The 16,474-nt window shown below is 41.1% G+C and overlaps 1 protein-coding gene across 3 annotated transcripts in view; it reads left to right on the plus strand.

The window, feature by feature from the left end:
• Positions 1-16,474, plus strand: part of Nubpl (NUBP iron-sulfur cluster assembly factor, mitochondrial) — a 60,132-nt gene that overhangs the window by 437 nt on the left and 43,221 nt on the right. For all 3 annotated transcript variants that reach the window (XM_055062842.2, XM_050195235.3, XM_072288421.1), the window contains exons 2-3: positions 3,026-3,179; positions 3,260-3,294. In XM_055062842.2, the coding sequence (XP_054918817.1) occupies positions 3,026-3,179; positions 3,260-3,294 (189 nt within the window). The remainder of the gene's footprint in view (positions 1-3,025; positions 3,180-3,259; positions 3,295-16,474) is intronic.

A 16,474-nucleotide genomic window follows, 5' to 3' on the forward strand; every position in this document is an offset into this window, starting at 1 on the left:
TAGTGATAATTGAGCAGGTGACTAGCCGTATCGTCCGAGCTATTTGCAGTGTGAACCACCCGATGATAACATGAGCGGTCTACTGTGATTTCAGCAAGCCTGGACCTTAAGCATTTGTGCCGCATACTTGACATTTTCGCTGCCTCTTAAACACCACTGGTAGCTTGCGTTGATAGAGTAGAGCAAGACAAAAAAGCAAGGTCAAAAGTGGAGCCCAACAAAAAGTGGGTGTGTTGTATTGGCCGTGGATCTGGCGCATTACTTCAGCCGAAGTAACAGGAAAACGCCCTTTGGGCAATACATGCACTACTTCAAGCAAGCAAAATATTCCAGTTATCTAAAGTCATTAAACCCTTTGATCGATTGCAATAAAGCAAACACAGAAACAATATATAAACAAACACGCTTGTGCAAAGTTGTGTATTTGTGTACACAAATGCGTCCTTGTGTCACGAGGACGCCTGTATGTTTGTTTTCTGTTCGATTTATGTAAGGATGCTAAAACAACTAGTAATTTATTAGCACTACGTCTGCTGTCCATACAGTGGCATACAAGGCTAGACCTAAAGGTGAATATCATTGAGCTGATGCGCCTGCTAGCCCGCCACTGTGTGAACTTTGAGTTGAAAAAAACTGCAAACAGTAGGTACACACTCGGACAATGAGCTAGAGTATGTGAATACGCAAGTCACAAGGGGGCGTACATGCACACTTGTCAACACAGACATGTTCATAGGTTGCCAATATGAGAAGCACATACCTTGCAAATAGCACGAGAATCCACTCTCGTCTATGGGAGAAGCATATGGTCCTCCAATATGAGAAGCACATACCTTGCAAATAGCACGAGAATCCACTCTCGTCGATGGGAGAAGCATATGGTCCTCCAGTGAGAAACTCTACAACCCCAGCTGCAATGGCAGGCACACCATCCTGCAATATTTTTTCATGCAGCACCTCTGGCTGGCCGTTCTGTTTATTTATGCACATTGAGACCAAAAGATGACTACCTGGAGCTGAACTCTCCAATGCACAACATGAGAAATTTTGTGGCATTGCTTGAGTCCAGTGCTTCCCAAACCACCACGAACATAAAACATTGTATTGCACCCCCCTGTCAAATTTCTACTAGGTGTTTAATATTGGCTCATGAACAAAATAATCTATGGTATTGAAGCTGCTGAAGTCGTTTTTGAAATAATATTGTCACAGGGCTGTTTAACGCACCAACAAAGGAGACTGAGTATTGCGCTGGTGGCATTTACATTGTGAACTTGCATGTGTTGTTGGTAATGTTATCCAACTTTGTTACCTGTTTCAATGGAGAAGAGACAATTTCCTCAAAAATAATCTAGTACTGATAATACAATGAAATACAAGTTTATTCCATGCTTTTGGTACAGCATAAGAGATCAGAGGAAATGCCACTCTAGAGCAGCTTAATTGAGCTCCCAATCGTTTTGCATGAGCAGCAGTAAGTCGCTTGGTCCTTAAGAGCAGGATCACACAAAAGTATATGTGTTTAAAACGATGTCTTCTCTTTACATAAGCATAGCCAAATGGTATGGTACAGAAAAAAGAAATAGTGGAGCAAGAGGCAGAAACACATTTTGATGACACCATGATCCTCCCCTGATTCCATCTACATCGCTTTTCCGACTTCTCAGCCTTCATCACATAATTGCTGTCTCTTTTTGCCCTCTCATTTTCTAGCCATCATCATCTCCCTCGTGCCTCCCTTATGTCCTTTCTTGCTTCATCCCCCCCCCCTTTTTCTGTATACTTCCACTATACTTCCCTGTCAGCCTCGCCGACCGCCTTTAGCTCCGTCACATTTCCGCGGTGTGCTGCTGTTTCTGCTGCTCTTTCTCTCCCTCTACTTTCATTCCCTACCCCCTGTGCAGCGCGGTTGAGGTGTCCTCTGCTGAGAGACAGTTACTGCGCTGCACTTTACCCCAACCTTTCCTTCCCATCATCAAGAATCTCCTTCTCCCTCTCATCCAATACTCCCTCACTCTCATTATTTTATATTCATTTGTTTGTTTATTTTTCCTGTTCTCGGTGGCAGGCTTGCAGGTGCTCATGTGCAAGGGCTGTTACCTTTCTAATTTGCCTAGCACACCACCAAGTGCAGACTCACTCTCGTGCAAATAAATTACAATTGAAATCGTTAGCAGTAGTGAGTACCAGGAAACGTGTGACACTCACCAATTAATAGCTAAATTCACTAATTTTAATTTGCTTAGGGCAGATGTTACCTTTGTGGGATTCAAATCCAGTCAGTATTCAGGCATGTCCACTTGCTATTTTCACATAAAGCACTCTGACACAAATTACATGGAGCACCACTGTATTTGTGGCACATTTTGGTAATAGATATCTGAAAAATGGTGCTAATCTTGAAATTCTACTAAGTGGACATGCCTTGAAGACTAACCGTCTGCAATTCTGCAGTTGCAGCATAAAGTAATAAATAAGTTTATTACTAGATTATATTTAGTTTGATTCGTGCATATTTATTGATGTCCACCCCCACTAATGCATTGCTGAAAACAAGACATTATCATCTCTACTTCAAGAAAATTTGCTTTTCTTCCTTGAAGCAGCCAGTATGTGCTCGATAAACAGAATTTTGGTTTGCTTCCTCACTGCAACAATAAAGTCACATTGAATAATTCCTCTGAAAAACAAAGTGCTAACAGGAGCAACTGTCCCTGATGACTGAAGCTAACTTTCTTCTGAGAGCACAGTTTGTTTTGAGTAGGGTCAGTTTTATTGCAGTTCATCTACAACAGAATGCAGAATTCTGCCATTGAAGGCAGAATGAAAAAACAGTGACTTATCATATTTACCACTGTGACTTGCATATAAATAATTTTTAAGACTTAATGAAATACTTGATGCTGTTTGACTGTTGGTGTGTTAGCCTGTGTAGAACTATCAGAACAGAACCTAATGTGAATGTTGGGTTCAACTGGAAAAAATTTGTGATAATCACTCTTTTCTTTTCTTCCAAATTATATAGCGATGTTTTGGTGGTGATTCAAGTGCTAATAGAGCAGAACGAAGTCAGCAAAGAACATCACAAGGACTGCCTAAGAAGTTTCCAGTTGCAGGTGTGAAGCATGTTGTTCTGGTGGCATCTGGAAAAGGTGGTGTTGGCAAATCAACTACTGCAGGTGATGCAACTAACTGATTGTAGTCCTTGCATATGCGTTCCTGCTTTTATAGTTGCAAAAATGTTTCTTATTCTTTACAGTCAACTTGGCTTTGGCTCTTTCTTTGCATGAAATGGTGAGTCAAAAGTAGTTGGAACTGCTTGCAGGTTTGCTACTAAAAAAAAAAAAAAAAGAACAGAAAAATAAAGTTTCGTGCACATGACATCGTAAATTTTGTGACTTGGGATTCATTAAGTAGCAATAACAGGAGCTTAAGTGAAGCACACACTGTGTTTTGCCAGTGTTTTGCTTTTAGACTAGCAATATAATTTACTTCTAATCGCCGTCATCATGAACTTCACACAGTTAGCACAAGTGTGTTATCATGCATGGTTCAATTTCTGAACTGTACTACACTTCATGTGCTCATGAACCATTGCCTTCAATAGTAGGAAGCAGAAGTCTTATTTGTCAATCCTTGCGTTCTGAAGGAGCCTTGTTGAGCAAAGTACAATTTTTTCATGTAGTGACTACTGTTGCGAGTAAACTTTCTGCTGTGCCACGGAGATGCCTTGTTGCATTAGCTGTAAATCACTTTCTTTTTGTAAGTTTTTCTTTGCATGCAGATATCTCTGGCCTCTTGTAAATTTTCTGCAGCAAATAGTCTATGGCATGATCTTGTAGAGTTCTGCTGATTTCATTATCATCAGTAATGTGATAATGCTTGCATTTACTGCAAACATGACACCTGAGCTTCACTAAATTGGAAATAGCATTAGTTTATACTTATATGATGACATTGGTAACACCATGTTCTTCTTCTTTAGAGACCCCCGTTTCCATTTATGCAACTAGAAATGAAAATAATTCTGTCTAGCTTTTTTTTTTAATTGTCTAAAGGGAAAAGGGTGACTTCATATAAACTTTGCAGTTTAGAAAAGAATCCTTTAAGTATGTTACTTTTTATTTTCTCCAAGCAGACTAGCGACATGCCTCTTAGTTTGTATAGATTGTGGTAACAAAACGACAAATACGCTTTAAAAATATTTGAAAAAATATACAGGGTGTCCCAGCTAATGTGAGCCGAGCTCTAAAAAAATCAGGGTATGGGACACAAGAATGGGACCAATGGTGTTCTCTTTGCAGCAGTCTTCCGCGAACTGTAGTATTTCTTGTTATTGGTAATTAGCCAATTAATACAAAGTAATTAGCTAAATTAATAATTACTGGTGTAATGGTTTATAGTCAAATTGTTCTTCACATTAAAATACATATGCAATAGCTTTTTTTCCTTGTTTTGAAGTTGTGGCACGAAATACAAAAATATGCAAAATGAGTTTATGCCTGTATGCTATGCATATGTAACAGCAACAGTCTCAAGGGGGGTTTCTAACAACCCACTTGTCTAAATGGCTGACTTGGCGATCACGTGTAAGTGAGAAGGAGTTAGTGTTAGCTAGAGCAGTGCCTGTCAGGTTAGGACAGCGATAAGAAGTAGTATTATGGAGAATTGTTGTAGCAGAATGCTCCTTGGATGGCTTTTTACAACTGCTAATGTATAACCAACATGTACAATGGGGCCTGGTGCAAGGCCCTTTAAGAACACTTGTTGTTGGGCTAGTTGGTTCATACTGAACAATGGAAGTCAATGGTACATGAAGTTGAAAATAAGGACTAAGTTAGAGATGAGTATCTTATTTTGTTGTAGTGAAAGCTGAACACGGACAACAGAAAGGCACATCTGACACACACAGCGCTTGTTCAGCTTGCGTTACAACAAAATAAGATATGCCATACCAACAAGCCCCTATAGCTATCCTCATAGAGATAACTAAGCAGGACACTACTCACTTCCAGTTGCTTGATTTTCAAGACTTCATCATCAGCCTATTTTATGTCCACTGCAGGACGAAGGCCTCTCCCTGTGATCTCCAATTGCCCCTGTCCTGTGCCAACCCATTCCAACTAGCACACGCAAATTTCCTAATTTTGTCACACCACTTAGTCTTCTGCCGTCCTCTACTGCGCTTCCCTTCTCTTGGTACCCATTCTGTCACCCTAATGGTTCAACGGTTATCTAATCTGCGCATTACATGACTTGCCCAGCACCTCTTTTTTTTTTTCTCTTAATGTCTATTAGAATATTGTCTATACCCGTTTGCTCTCTGATCCAAACCGCTCTCTTTCTGTCTCTTAAAGTTATGCCTAGCATTCTTCGTTCCATCGTTCTTTGTGCGGTCCTTAACTTGTTCTCAAGCTTCTTTGTCAGTCTCCAAGTCTCTGCCCCATATGTCAGCACCGGTAAAATTCACTGATTGCATACTTTCCTTTTCAATCATAACGGTAATCTCCGAGTCAGGAGCTCACAATGTCTGCCGTATGCGATCCAACCCATTTTTTTTTCTTCTGTGAATTTCCTTCTCATAGTCAGGGTTCCCTGTGATTAGTTGACCTAGGTAAACATACTCCTTCACAGACTCTAGAGACTGACTTGCGATCTTGGACTCATGTTCCCTTGTCTGGTTATTTATCATTATCTTTGTCTTCTGCATATCTTAGCATCTACTTTTACACATGTGTTGACTAGATACAAGCAAACAGCATTCAGATAAGGCAATTAAAAAAATTCTGTTTTATTGCTACTCAAGCATACAGTTGTTTGAGTCGCATAGTCCAGCCCTTACTTAACAATGTGTAAGACATGTAGGGATGTTCGAATAATTAAATTTTCTAATCAAATCTAATGCAAATATTCAAGAAAAATTACCTTCAAACATCAAATCGAGTACTGAATATTTCAGATTTCTAAACTAAGTTAAATGGTATAAAGGTTGTGTTGAGTCCGGACGTCTGGCAAAAAAAGGCTTATTTATATTATTTTTATGCGCATTATACCATTCGCAACTCTATGGCAGGCCAAGTCAGAAGCTTATAAATGCGAACCAACTAAAAGGTAATTGTATCTCATGCACCATGACAATAACGATATGAACAGCACAGAAACACATGCATTTAATGTACTGCTGTATTTGTTGAAGGAGCTAGGTGTAATTCTGCAGCACTGTAAATCATTTTAGAGAATCCAGACATGGTGAAATTGGCCAAATAATATAGTGATTTGCCCTTTTTGAAACAACAAATTCATAGGCTGTCTAAAGTGACTTATTTCATGACTGGAAACTCTTGTGCAGAAGTTGTCTTCACGTGAATTTCCTCGGAACTGGTGCATCTACACAACAACCGCGATTCTTGGGCTGTAGAATTATTCAGTAGACACTCCACTTGAATTTGTTTTTCTCCCTGTGGACTGCAACATTATCTCTCATAGTATTCACACAGAAGTGAATATTCAATAACTTCGTCAAAAAGTGAATTGTTGATTTGAATACGAATTTACTCCTATTTACTCCTATTCAAAATTTCAAATATTAGCGCACTCCTACTTCCATAGTTTCGCATGCTGTTTTGTCTGTGCTTGTGCTTAGAGCCTTTAATTAGTGGTTGGTGCTCACAACCTTTACAATGCACAGCTAGGTGCACCACATTAATGCTATTATTTAGAAGCAATTCATGTTCTCTTGCTTAGATTTTTACACATCTGCCAGTGGCCTGCATAGACCTTTTTGCATGACAGTGGTATTTTGTTAACCACTCCAAGAGTGTATGTTATGGAAGGTCTTTCCATGCTTCTTACTACAGCAGCCTTTGTTGCCATCACTTCTGCTGGTTTTTGAGCCCTACTACGCAAGCTTCCTTAGGACTCAAAACAACATTGTAACATTATACTGGTTGGCCACATTCTTTGTTATATTATGCGCTACTTTGTGCACATACATTACTATGGCTTGTTTTGTTGACTTGAAGGAGTGGTGCACCCTTGAACTGCAGCTGCCATTCACATCCTGAAGGAGGGTTTCAGGAGCAGTGACCAGCACATGCAATGACCTGCTTACTAATTTCTATCTCAGTCCTTGTGTTCAAATTAGTACTCAGTGATCTCCATTCCTAACTTCCTGAAAGGCCCGCTACTTTTACGTGTTGCTCCACACTTATAAACATGATTGCTGTCAGCCAAACATCTTCAGATGTCATGACAAAGCAGTGCCTTCACCAGAAGCAAGAACGGAGAAGCCTTGTCGCTTATAAGGTAGTAGTGCCATCTCCTGGTACAGAATAATACCATTCTGCCGCTGCTATAGTTTTCAAGATTGAGCAGCGGGACCAGATCTTGAAGATCATGCTGGTACCAAAGTTCAGAAGGATGATAGGTGCAGCATGATTTGCATCAATCTATGGGGTACGACCACCAGTTTCAGGCGTAGTAAGGATGACAAGAAGGAGGGGAAGGCCATGAGGACATGGAAGCGGCAGCATTTCATTGTCAATATTTACACTAATTTATGGCTAATTGAAGAACTTTTTATGGAAAAATATTTATGAGGAGATGCCCTTTAATGCTCAACATTCCAAACCTTTTGTGAAAGCAAACGCATCATAATCTCAGATGTTTTTGCACCATAAAACCCCACATAAGTGACTTTTGTGAAAGGCATTGGAAGGACCCTTTAAGTTACTTAAATTATTAGAGCACAGCTGCCTTGAGAAAGGTACTTGAAGAGGTTGTCTGCTAGCCACTGGTTCTTGAAGCTCAGCAGCTGCTACTTTACATGGCTGTCTACTAGCCATTGCTGAAAAGGCGAAGTGGTTATGAAAAATTCATGTCAAGCCATTGATGTTATACTGCATGATAACTTTAACATAGTAAGGGATGCTTCATTTCTGGGCTGCACCCAGATTCATTATTCTTATTTATGCTATTTTTTTTCTCTCTTGCTAGGGGTGTGGGAATATTAAAAACCTTCAAATAACAAATCAGATAGTGTGCTATTCAATTTGGTCTTCGAATTCAATAGTCACTATCTGTAAGTATGAATAATTTTGAAATACTTTTTGAATATTTCAGTATGTCAACTGTACACAATTAAATGTAAAATTGGAGCAAGGCTACAATAAATTTTATCCCCATGGGCATAGTATAGGCATAAAACATGAGAACTTGCATAGTGGAGCAGGCTACATCACTCTGGGAGCAATACTTTACCAGCTAAGCTCTTTGCACTCTTTGAGGAGCCCTGTGCATGCGAGGAAGCTGCTTCATAATGTGCAATGTAATGTGACAGAAACTTACTAATGTTAAGAAACAAACATTGTTTGTAATAATTGTGAAAATGGCTGTTCAGTATTCGAAAACTATTCTAAAAGTATTCAATGTTTGATTTGCTTCTGGAACTATTAGATTTGGTCTCAAAAATAACTATTCGCACACCTTTACTCTTTGCAGAGCTTACTATGTTTGTGTGACCAGTGTAGCAAAGGGTCATCATCATCATCAGCCTGGCTATGCGCACTGCAGGGAAAAGGCCTCTCCCATACTTCTCCAACTACCCCGGTCATGTGCTGATTGTGGCCATGTTGTCCCTGCAAACTTCTTAATCTGATCCGTCCACCTAACTTTCTGCCGCCCCCTGCTACGCTTCCCTTCTCTAGGAATCGAGTCCGTAACCCTTAATGACCATCGGTTATCTTCCCTCCTCATTACATGCCCTGCCCATGCCCATTTCTTTTTCTTGATTTCAACCAAGATGTTATTAACTCGCGTTTGTTCCCTCAGCCAATCTGCTCTCTTTTTATCGCTTAATGTTACACACACCATTCTTCTTTCCATAGCTCGTTGTGTCATCCTCAATTTAAGTAGAACCCTTTTCCTAAGCCTCAAGGTTTCTGCCCCGTAGGTGAGTACTGGTAAGACACAGCTGTTATACACTTTTCTCTTGAGGGATAATGGCAACCTGCTGTTCATGATCTGAGAATGCCTGCCAAATGCACCTCAGCCGATTCTTATTCTTCTGATTATTTCAGTCTCATAATCCAGATCCGCGGTCACTATCTGCCCTAAGTAGATGTATTCCCTTACCACTTCCAGTGCCTCGCTACGTATCGTAAACTGCTGTTCTCTTCCGAGGCTGTTAAACATTACTTTAGTTTTCTGCAGATTAATTTTTAGACCCACCCTTCTGCTTTGCCTCTCCAGGTCAGTGAGCATGCATTGCAATTGGTCCCCTGAGTTACGAAGCAAGGCAACATCATCAGTAAATCGTAAGTTACTAAGGTATTCTCCATTAACTCTTATCCTCAATTGGAGCATTGGAGCGATTGTATCTCCCTGCCTGACGGCCTTCTTTATTGGGATTATGTTGCTTTCTTTATGGAGGACTACGGTGGCTGTGGAGCCGCTATAGATATCTTTCAGTATTTTTACATATGGCTCGTCAACACCCTGATTCCGTAACGTCTGCATGACTGCTGAGGTTTCGACTGAATCAAACGCTTTCTCGTAATCAATGAAAGCTATATATAATGGTTGGTTATATTTGGCACATTTCTCTATCACCTGATTGATAGTGTGAATATGGTCTATTGTTGAGTAGCCTTTACGAAATTCTGCCTGGTCCTTTGGTTGACAGAAGTCTAAGGTGTTCATGATTCAGTTTGCGATTACCTTAGTAAATACTTTGTAGGCAGCGGACAGTAAGCTGATCGGTCTAACATTTTTAAAGTCTTTGGCGTCCCCTTTGTTATGGATTAAGATTATGTTGGCATTCTTCCAAGATTCCGGTACGCTTGAGGTCATGAGGCATTGCATATACAGGGTGGCCAGTTTTTCTAGAACAATCTGCCCACCATCCTTCAACAAATCTGCTGTTACCTGATCCTCCCCAGCTGCCTTCCCCCTTTGTATAGCTCCCAAAGCTTTCTTTTACTTCTTCCGGCATTACTTATGAAATGTCAAGTTCCTCTACACTATTCCCACTTCAAGTATCGTCGTGGGTGCCACTGGTACTGTATAAATCTCTATAGAACTCCTCAGCCACTTGAACGTTTTATCCATATTAGTTACAGCGATGGTGCAGAGGTAGAGTATCTGCCCCACTTGCAAAAGGACCGTGGTTAAAATCCCGGTGCCGCGCGATTTTTTACCAGATTAAAAAAAAAGATGTGCGTGTTGATAAAATTGTATAAACAGGCCTGGAGTGCGGCCTGACCCCGGTGACCAGAACCGGTAACGCACTCCCTCACCAGAGCAGGATTGGCCACCCTGGTGCAGTACTTGGCCACAACCTCCTATATGAATACAACAATCAAACCCCAGCCTTTAGTCCCCAGCAGCAACGAAGAAACTGACCACAGCGGCAGTCAGACCTGTGATGCAGCAGAGGATGCTAAGAATCTCTGGATCCGGAAGGCCACCATTAAAATCTGAACCTGGCAATGTTTAACGCTAGATTGTTATCTAGTGAGGCGAGTCTAGCAGTGTTATTGGAGGAATTAGCGGCCATTAGATGCGATATGGTGAGACTAGAAATGAAATCGACTTCATACTCTGCGCGAACCCTGGCATCATACAAGATGTAGACGTGCTCGGCAAGGTGCGCTGCAGTGACCATAGGATGGTAAGAACTCGAATTAGCCTTGACTTGAGGAGGGAACGGAAGAAACTGGTACATAAGAAGCCAATCAATGAGTTAGCGGTAAGAGGGAAACTAGAGGAATTCCGGATCAAGCTACAGAACAGGTATTCGGCTTTAACTCAGGAAAAGGACCTTAGTGTTGAAGCAATGAACGACAATCTTATGGGCATCATTAAGGAGTGCGCAATAGAAGTCGGTGGTAACGCCGTTAGACAGGAGACCAGTAAGCTATCGCAGGAGACGAAAGATCTGATCAAGAAACGCCAAAGTATGAAAGCCTCTAACCCTACAGCTAGAATAGAACTGGCAGAACTTTCTAAGTTAATCAACAAGCATAATACAGCTGACATAAGGAACTATAATATGGATAGAATTGAACAGGTTCTCAGGAACGGAGAAAGCCTAAAAGCAGTGAAGAAGAAACTAGGAATAGACAAGAATCAGATGTATGCGTTAAGAGACAAAGCCGGCGATATCGTTACTAATATGGATGAGATAGTTCAAGCGGCTGAGGAGTTCTATAGAGATTTATACAGTACCAGTAACACCCACGATGATAAGGTGAAAGAGAATAGTCTAGAGGAACTTGAAATCCCACAAGTAACGCCGGAAGAGGTAAAGAACGCCTTGGGAGCTATGCAAAGGGGGAAGGCAGCTGGGGAGGATCAGGTAACAGCAGATTTGTTGAAGGATGGTGGGCAGATTGTTCTAGAAAAACTGGCCACCCTGTATATGCAATGCCTCATGACCTCAAGCGTACCGGAATCTTGGAAGAACGCCAACATAATCCTAATCCATAAGAAAGGGGACGCCAAAGACTAGAAAAATTATAGACCGATCAGCTTACTGTCCGTTGCCTACAAAGTATTTACTAAGGTAATCGCAAATAGAATCAGGAATATCTTAGACTTCTGTCAACCAAAGGACCAGGCAGGATTCCGTAAAGGCTACTCAACAATAGACCACATTCACACTATCAATCAGGTGATAGAGAAATGTGCGGAATATAACCAACCCTCATATATAGCCTTCATTGATTACGAAAAAGCGTTTGATTTAGTTGAAACCTCAGCAGTCATGAAGGCATTACGGAATCAGGGTGTAGATGAGCCATATGTAAAAATACTGGAAGATATCTATAGCGGCTCCACAGCCACCGTAGTCCTCCACAAAGAAAGCAATAAAATCCCAATAAAGAAAGGCGTCAGACAGGGAGATACGATCTCTCTAATGCTATTCACAGCATGTTTACAGGGGGTATTCAGAGACCTGGAGTGGGAAGAATTGGGGATAATAGTTGATGGAGAATACCTTAGCAACTTGCGATTCGCTGATGATATTGCCTTGCTTAGTAACTTAGGAGACCAATTGCAACGCATGCTCACTGACCTGGAGAGGCAAAGCAGAAGGGTGGGTCTGAAAATTAATCTGCAGAAAACTAAAGTAATGTTTAACAGTCTCGGAAGAGAACAGCAGTTTACGATAGGTAGCGAGGCACTGGAAGTGGTAAGGGAATACATCTACTTAGGGCAGGTAGTGACCACGGATCCGGATCATGTGACTGAAATAACCGGAAGAATAAGAATGGGCTGGGGTGTGTTTGGCAGGCATTCTCAAATCATGAACAGCAGGTTGCCACTATCCCTCAAGAGCAAAGTGTATAACAGCTGTGTATTACCAGTACTCACGTATGGGGCAGAAACCTGGAGGCTTATGAAATGGATTCTGCTGAAATTGAAGACGACGCAACGAGCTATGGAAAGAAGAATGATGGGTGTAACGTTAAGGGATAAGAAAAGAGCAGATTGGGTGAGGGAACAAACGCGGGTAAATGGCATCTTAGTTGAAATCAAGAAAAAGAAATGGGCATGGGCCGGACATGTAATGAGGAGGGAAGATAACCGATGGTCATTAAGGGTTATGGACTGGATTCCAAGGGAAGGGAAGCGTAGCAGGGGGCGGCAGAAAGTTAGGTGGGCGGATGACATTAAGACGTTTGCAGGGACAACATGGCCACAATTAGTTCATGACCGGGGTAGTTGGAGAAGTATGGGAGAGGCCTTTGCTTTGCAGTGGGCGTAACTAGGCTGATAATGATGAAATGCGATATAATAGTGCTCAGTGAGGTTAGGAGGACAAATGAAGCATATACAGTGCTAAAAAGCGGACACGTCTTGTGCTACCGGGGCTTAGCGAAGAGATGAGAACTAGGAGTCGGATTCCTGATTAATAAGGATATAGCTAGTAACATACAGGAATTCTATAGCATTAATGAGGGGGTGGCAGGTCTTCTTGTGAAACTTAATAAGAGGTACAAATTGAAAGTCATACAGGTCTACGTGCCTACATCCAGTCATGATGACCAGCAAGTCGATAGCTTCTATGAAGATGTGGAATCGGCGATGGGTAAAGTCAAAACAAAGTACACTATACTGATGGGCGACTTCAATGCCAGGGTAGGCAAGAAGCAGGCTGGAGACAAGTCAGTGGGGGAATATGGCATAGGTTCTAGGAATATCAAGGAAGAGTTATTAGTAGAGATTGCAGAACGGAATAATTTACGGATAATGAATACCTTCTTCTGCAAGTGGGATAAGAGAAAGTGGATGTGGAGGAGCCCAAATGGCGAAACTAGAAATGAAAGAGACTTCATACTCTGCGCTAACCCTGGCATCATACAAGATGTGGAAGGGCTCGGCAAGGTGCGCTGCAGTGACCATAGGATGGTAAGATCTCAAATTAGCCTAGACTTGAGGAGGGAACGGAAGAAACTGGTACATAACAAGCCGATCAATGAGTTAGCGGTAAGAGCAAAAATAGAGGAATTCCGGATCCAGCTACAGAACAGGCATTCGGCTTTAACTCAGGAAGAGGACCTTAATTAATGTTGAAGCAATGAACGACAATCTTATGGGCATCATTAAGGAGAGTGCAATAGAAGTCGGTGGTAACTTCGTTAAACAGGATACCGGTAAGCTATCGCAGGAGACGAGAGATCTGATTAAGAAACGCCAATGTATGAAAGCCTCTAACCCTACAGCTAGAATAGAACTGGCAGAACTTTCCAAGTTAATCAACAAGCGTAAGATAGCTGACGTAAGGAAGTATAATATGGATAGAATTGAGCATGCTCTTAGAAACGGGGGAAGCCTGAAAGCAGTGAAGAAGAAACTAGCAATAGACAAGAATCAGATGTATGTGTTAAGAGACAAAGCTGGCAATATCATTACTAATAGCAAAGGGTATTGTAGTTATAATGAAAATTGCCTCTGTACTTAGGTTTAGGTGCACATATAAGTAACTACAGCGGGTAAAAATTAACCTGGAAGCCCCCATTACTGCAGCTCTGTAATAGCCTGCTTGGATGCTTGTGGAGATCAATCTCCATCAGTTATCATTAAAGGGCCACTAAAGGCAAATATTAAGTCAAGCTAAAGTGATAGATTAGCGCTCGAGAGCGTTTAAGGCATCAATATTATTGCAACCAGAGCTTTAGTAATCAAGAAATTGAGATAAATGTAGGACACAATTAGAGACTCCCCCAGGACATTCAAGTACATACTAGCACAATGACGAAGGCAGTCCTCATTATATTTTTATTTCGCTGCTACTCAACCACACATAACAAAAAGACCATTGTATTGCTTTATAAAATGAAAGAAAATGCACTTGTCTAGTTCTGTTTGATATTTATAAAAAAGAATTCGTCAATGTTACCCAGGTGGTCAAAAGGTTTCAATTTCTCCACTCTGTGCCACCTGCGCTTTCATGTTCCAGTAGTTTCATTATCGCATAGTGCTGTGCTGGCTTTGATGGCTCGCAAAACTTGCACAAACTGCAAGTAGCAGAGAATGTCGCATCCATGTGATGTCACGGGATTTCCAAACGGTCCACGCCACTCGATCAAGAACAGCTGCAACGGCGAATCCAATGCACTGTCTTGGCTCGGTTCCTTGATGGCCGCGTGTTTGCGCTTGACATAGCAAACTGTAGCGGCGTCTCTCTGGTGCCATTTTACTCACCGACTGCAGCAAAGGTCGGTGATGGTGTATGGAACATCACCACTTCCCACTCGGGAGCAAGTGATTTGAATTGTGTTTAAGGTATGCAGATCCTTCAGACGCAATTTTCTCGTAAACTAAGTCTTTTCTTGGCACAAAACAAGCACTGCGTGGTTTCTGGAATGGTATTTTAACAGTCCACATCGACTTAGTATTTGCTAAGTGTCCCTTTAAAGGATTCATTTATTTTTTCCCCTGGTGATACATACAATTATGTAACCAAACTAATTTTATATTTGCACCTCATTCCATTCTCATTGTTGCAATCACACATAAGTTGTACCAGTCTTTCATTTGCTGCTTATTAATGAGCTGTTTAGCTGGTTGTACTCAGATCTGTAAACACGTATGTATGCATTTAAAGGATGCAAACCAACCTGTTGCATCATTTTTCACTCTCGATACTTTGTTTTATATGTGCTTCAATTTACACACAGCAGACGCCTATTGGCAAGTGGTGAAAAAAAAGGAAAAAGAAAAAGGCATATAGCTGAGAGAATGTATGACCTATATTGTGGAGTACTTTGCAATCTTCTCTGCCATGAGAATATAAACTGGGTAATAATATAGATAGGGTTCAGCGTTTTCAGTTAAAAAATGAAGTAGTATTGAATATCGAATAGTCAAACGCAGACGCATATATTTAGAGCAGGAATATTTATTTTGGTATAATTAGGCACCATGCCTATACTGACTAGTACAAAAAAAGACGGCTATTAGGGACAAAGGATCAGTTTAAACATAATATCACTAATTGTCATTAAAAAACTGCATGACTAACCTCTCAACAAAATTAGAGCCTTGTTGCAAACAAGCTTTCCAGGAAAGAATCACTGCTGTATGGCTAGCTTTCCAAAAATGCAAAATAAATGGTTCTCCCAAAGAGATCAGAAGTGGAGAAAGAGGGGAAGGAGAGCTGCTGAAGGACTTGTGCACTGTAGACACATGTAAAAGGGCCTGTTGCAAGGAAAGCATCACTGGTTGTAGCTTAAAAGATAAAACTGGTACATTGCTAGACCGCCAAATATACTAAGTGACACAATACACGCAAAAGTCACTGGTTGTAAAGTAGACCCTTCTGCTGGAAACCTGTAAACAAAACTTCCAATACCCATTTTGTTTCTGCATTGCTTCGAAAACTTTTGTCGTCACATTTCTGATAATTTGCAGTACTTTGTTTAGCAGACAGAGAACTGTAACCAGTCTTTAACAGTCGGTTGTTGCGAAATATGTGGTTAGTTTTGGATTGAAAAATACCGAATAAGTTCCTTTTCAGATATGAATATGAATAGTTAATGTGCAGTATTCAATTCATATTTGAAACTTTGAATATTAGAAATGTGGGAAAGGTATGACAAATTTGTTTTCTCAGATATTCACTTCTAACCAGAAGAAGTCAGGGAAATGAAGTTCACCAAACAGCTAAGATGGTGATTGCCATGCAGCTGCAATCATACATGCGCTTAGATGCAAGGAGTCTGGTGAGGTCAAGGTTGCACGAATTCATCTTCCTGCCCAAGTAATCTTTCCTTTCTTTTCTTTTTTTGCTTATCTGCTTCCATTTTGCATGTCACTTCGACGAAAATGACAAGCAATAAATGGAGAGGGGGGATGCACAAATGAGTTAAGAGGAGCCCAGGCTTGGGTTCTTGCAGCAGTCACTGTGGTATATGAACTCAGTGAGGGTGACATGGGGTTGTGCCTGCCATCCCATATTTCTGCATAG

Source organism: Dermacentor andersoni, chromosome 1 (genome assembly GCF_023375885.2).
Source record: "Dermacentor andersoni chromosome 1, qqDerAnde1_hic_scaffold, whole genome shotgun sequence".
Lineage (NCBI taxonomy): Eukaryota > Metazoa > Arthropoda > Arachnida > Ixodida > Ixodidae > Dermacentor > Dermacentor andersoni.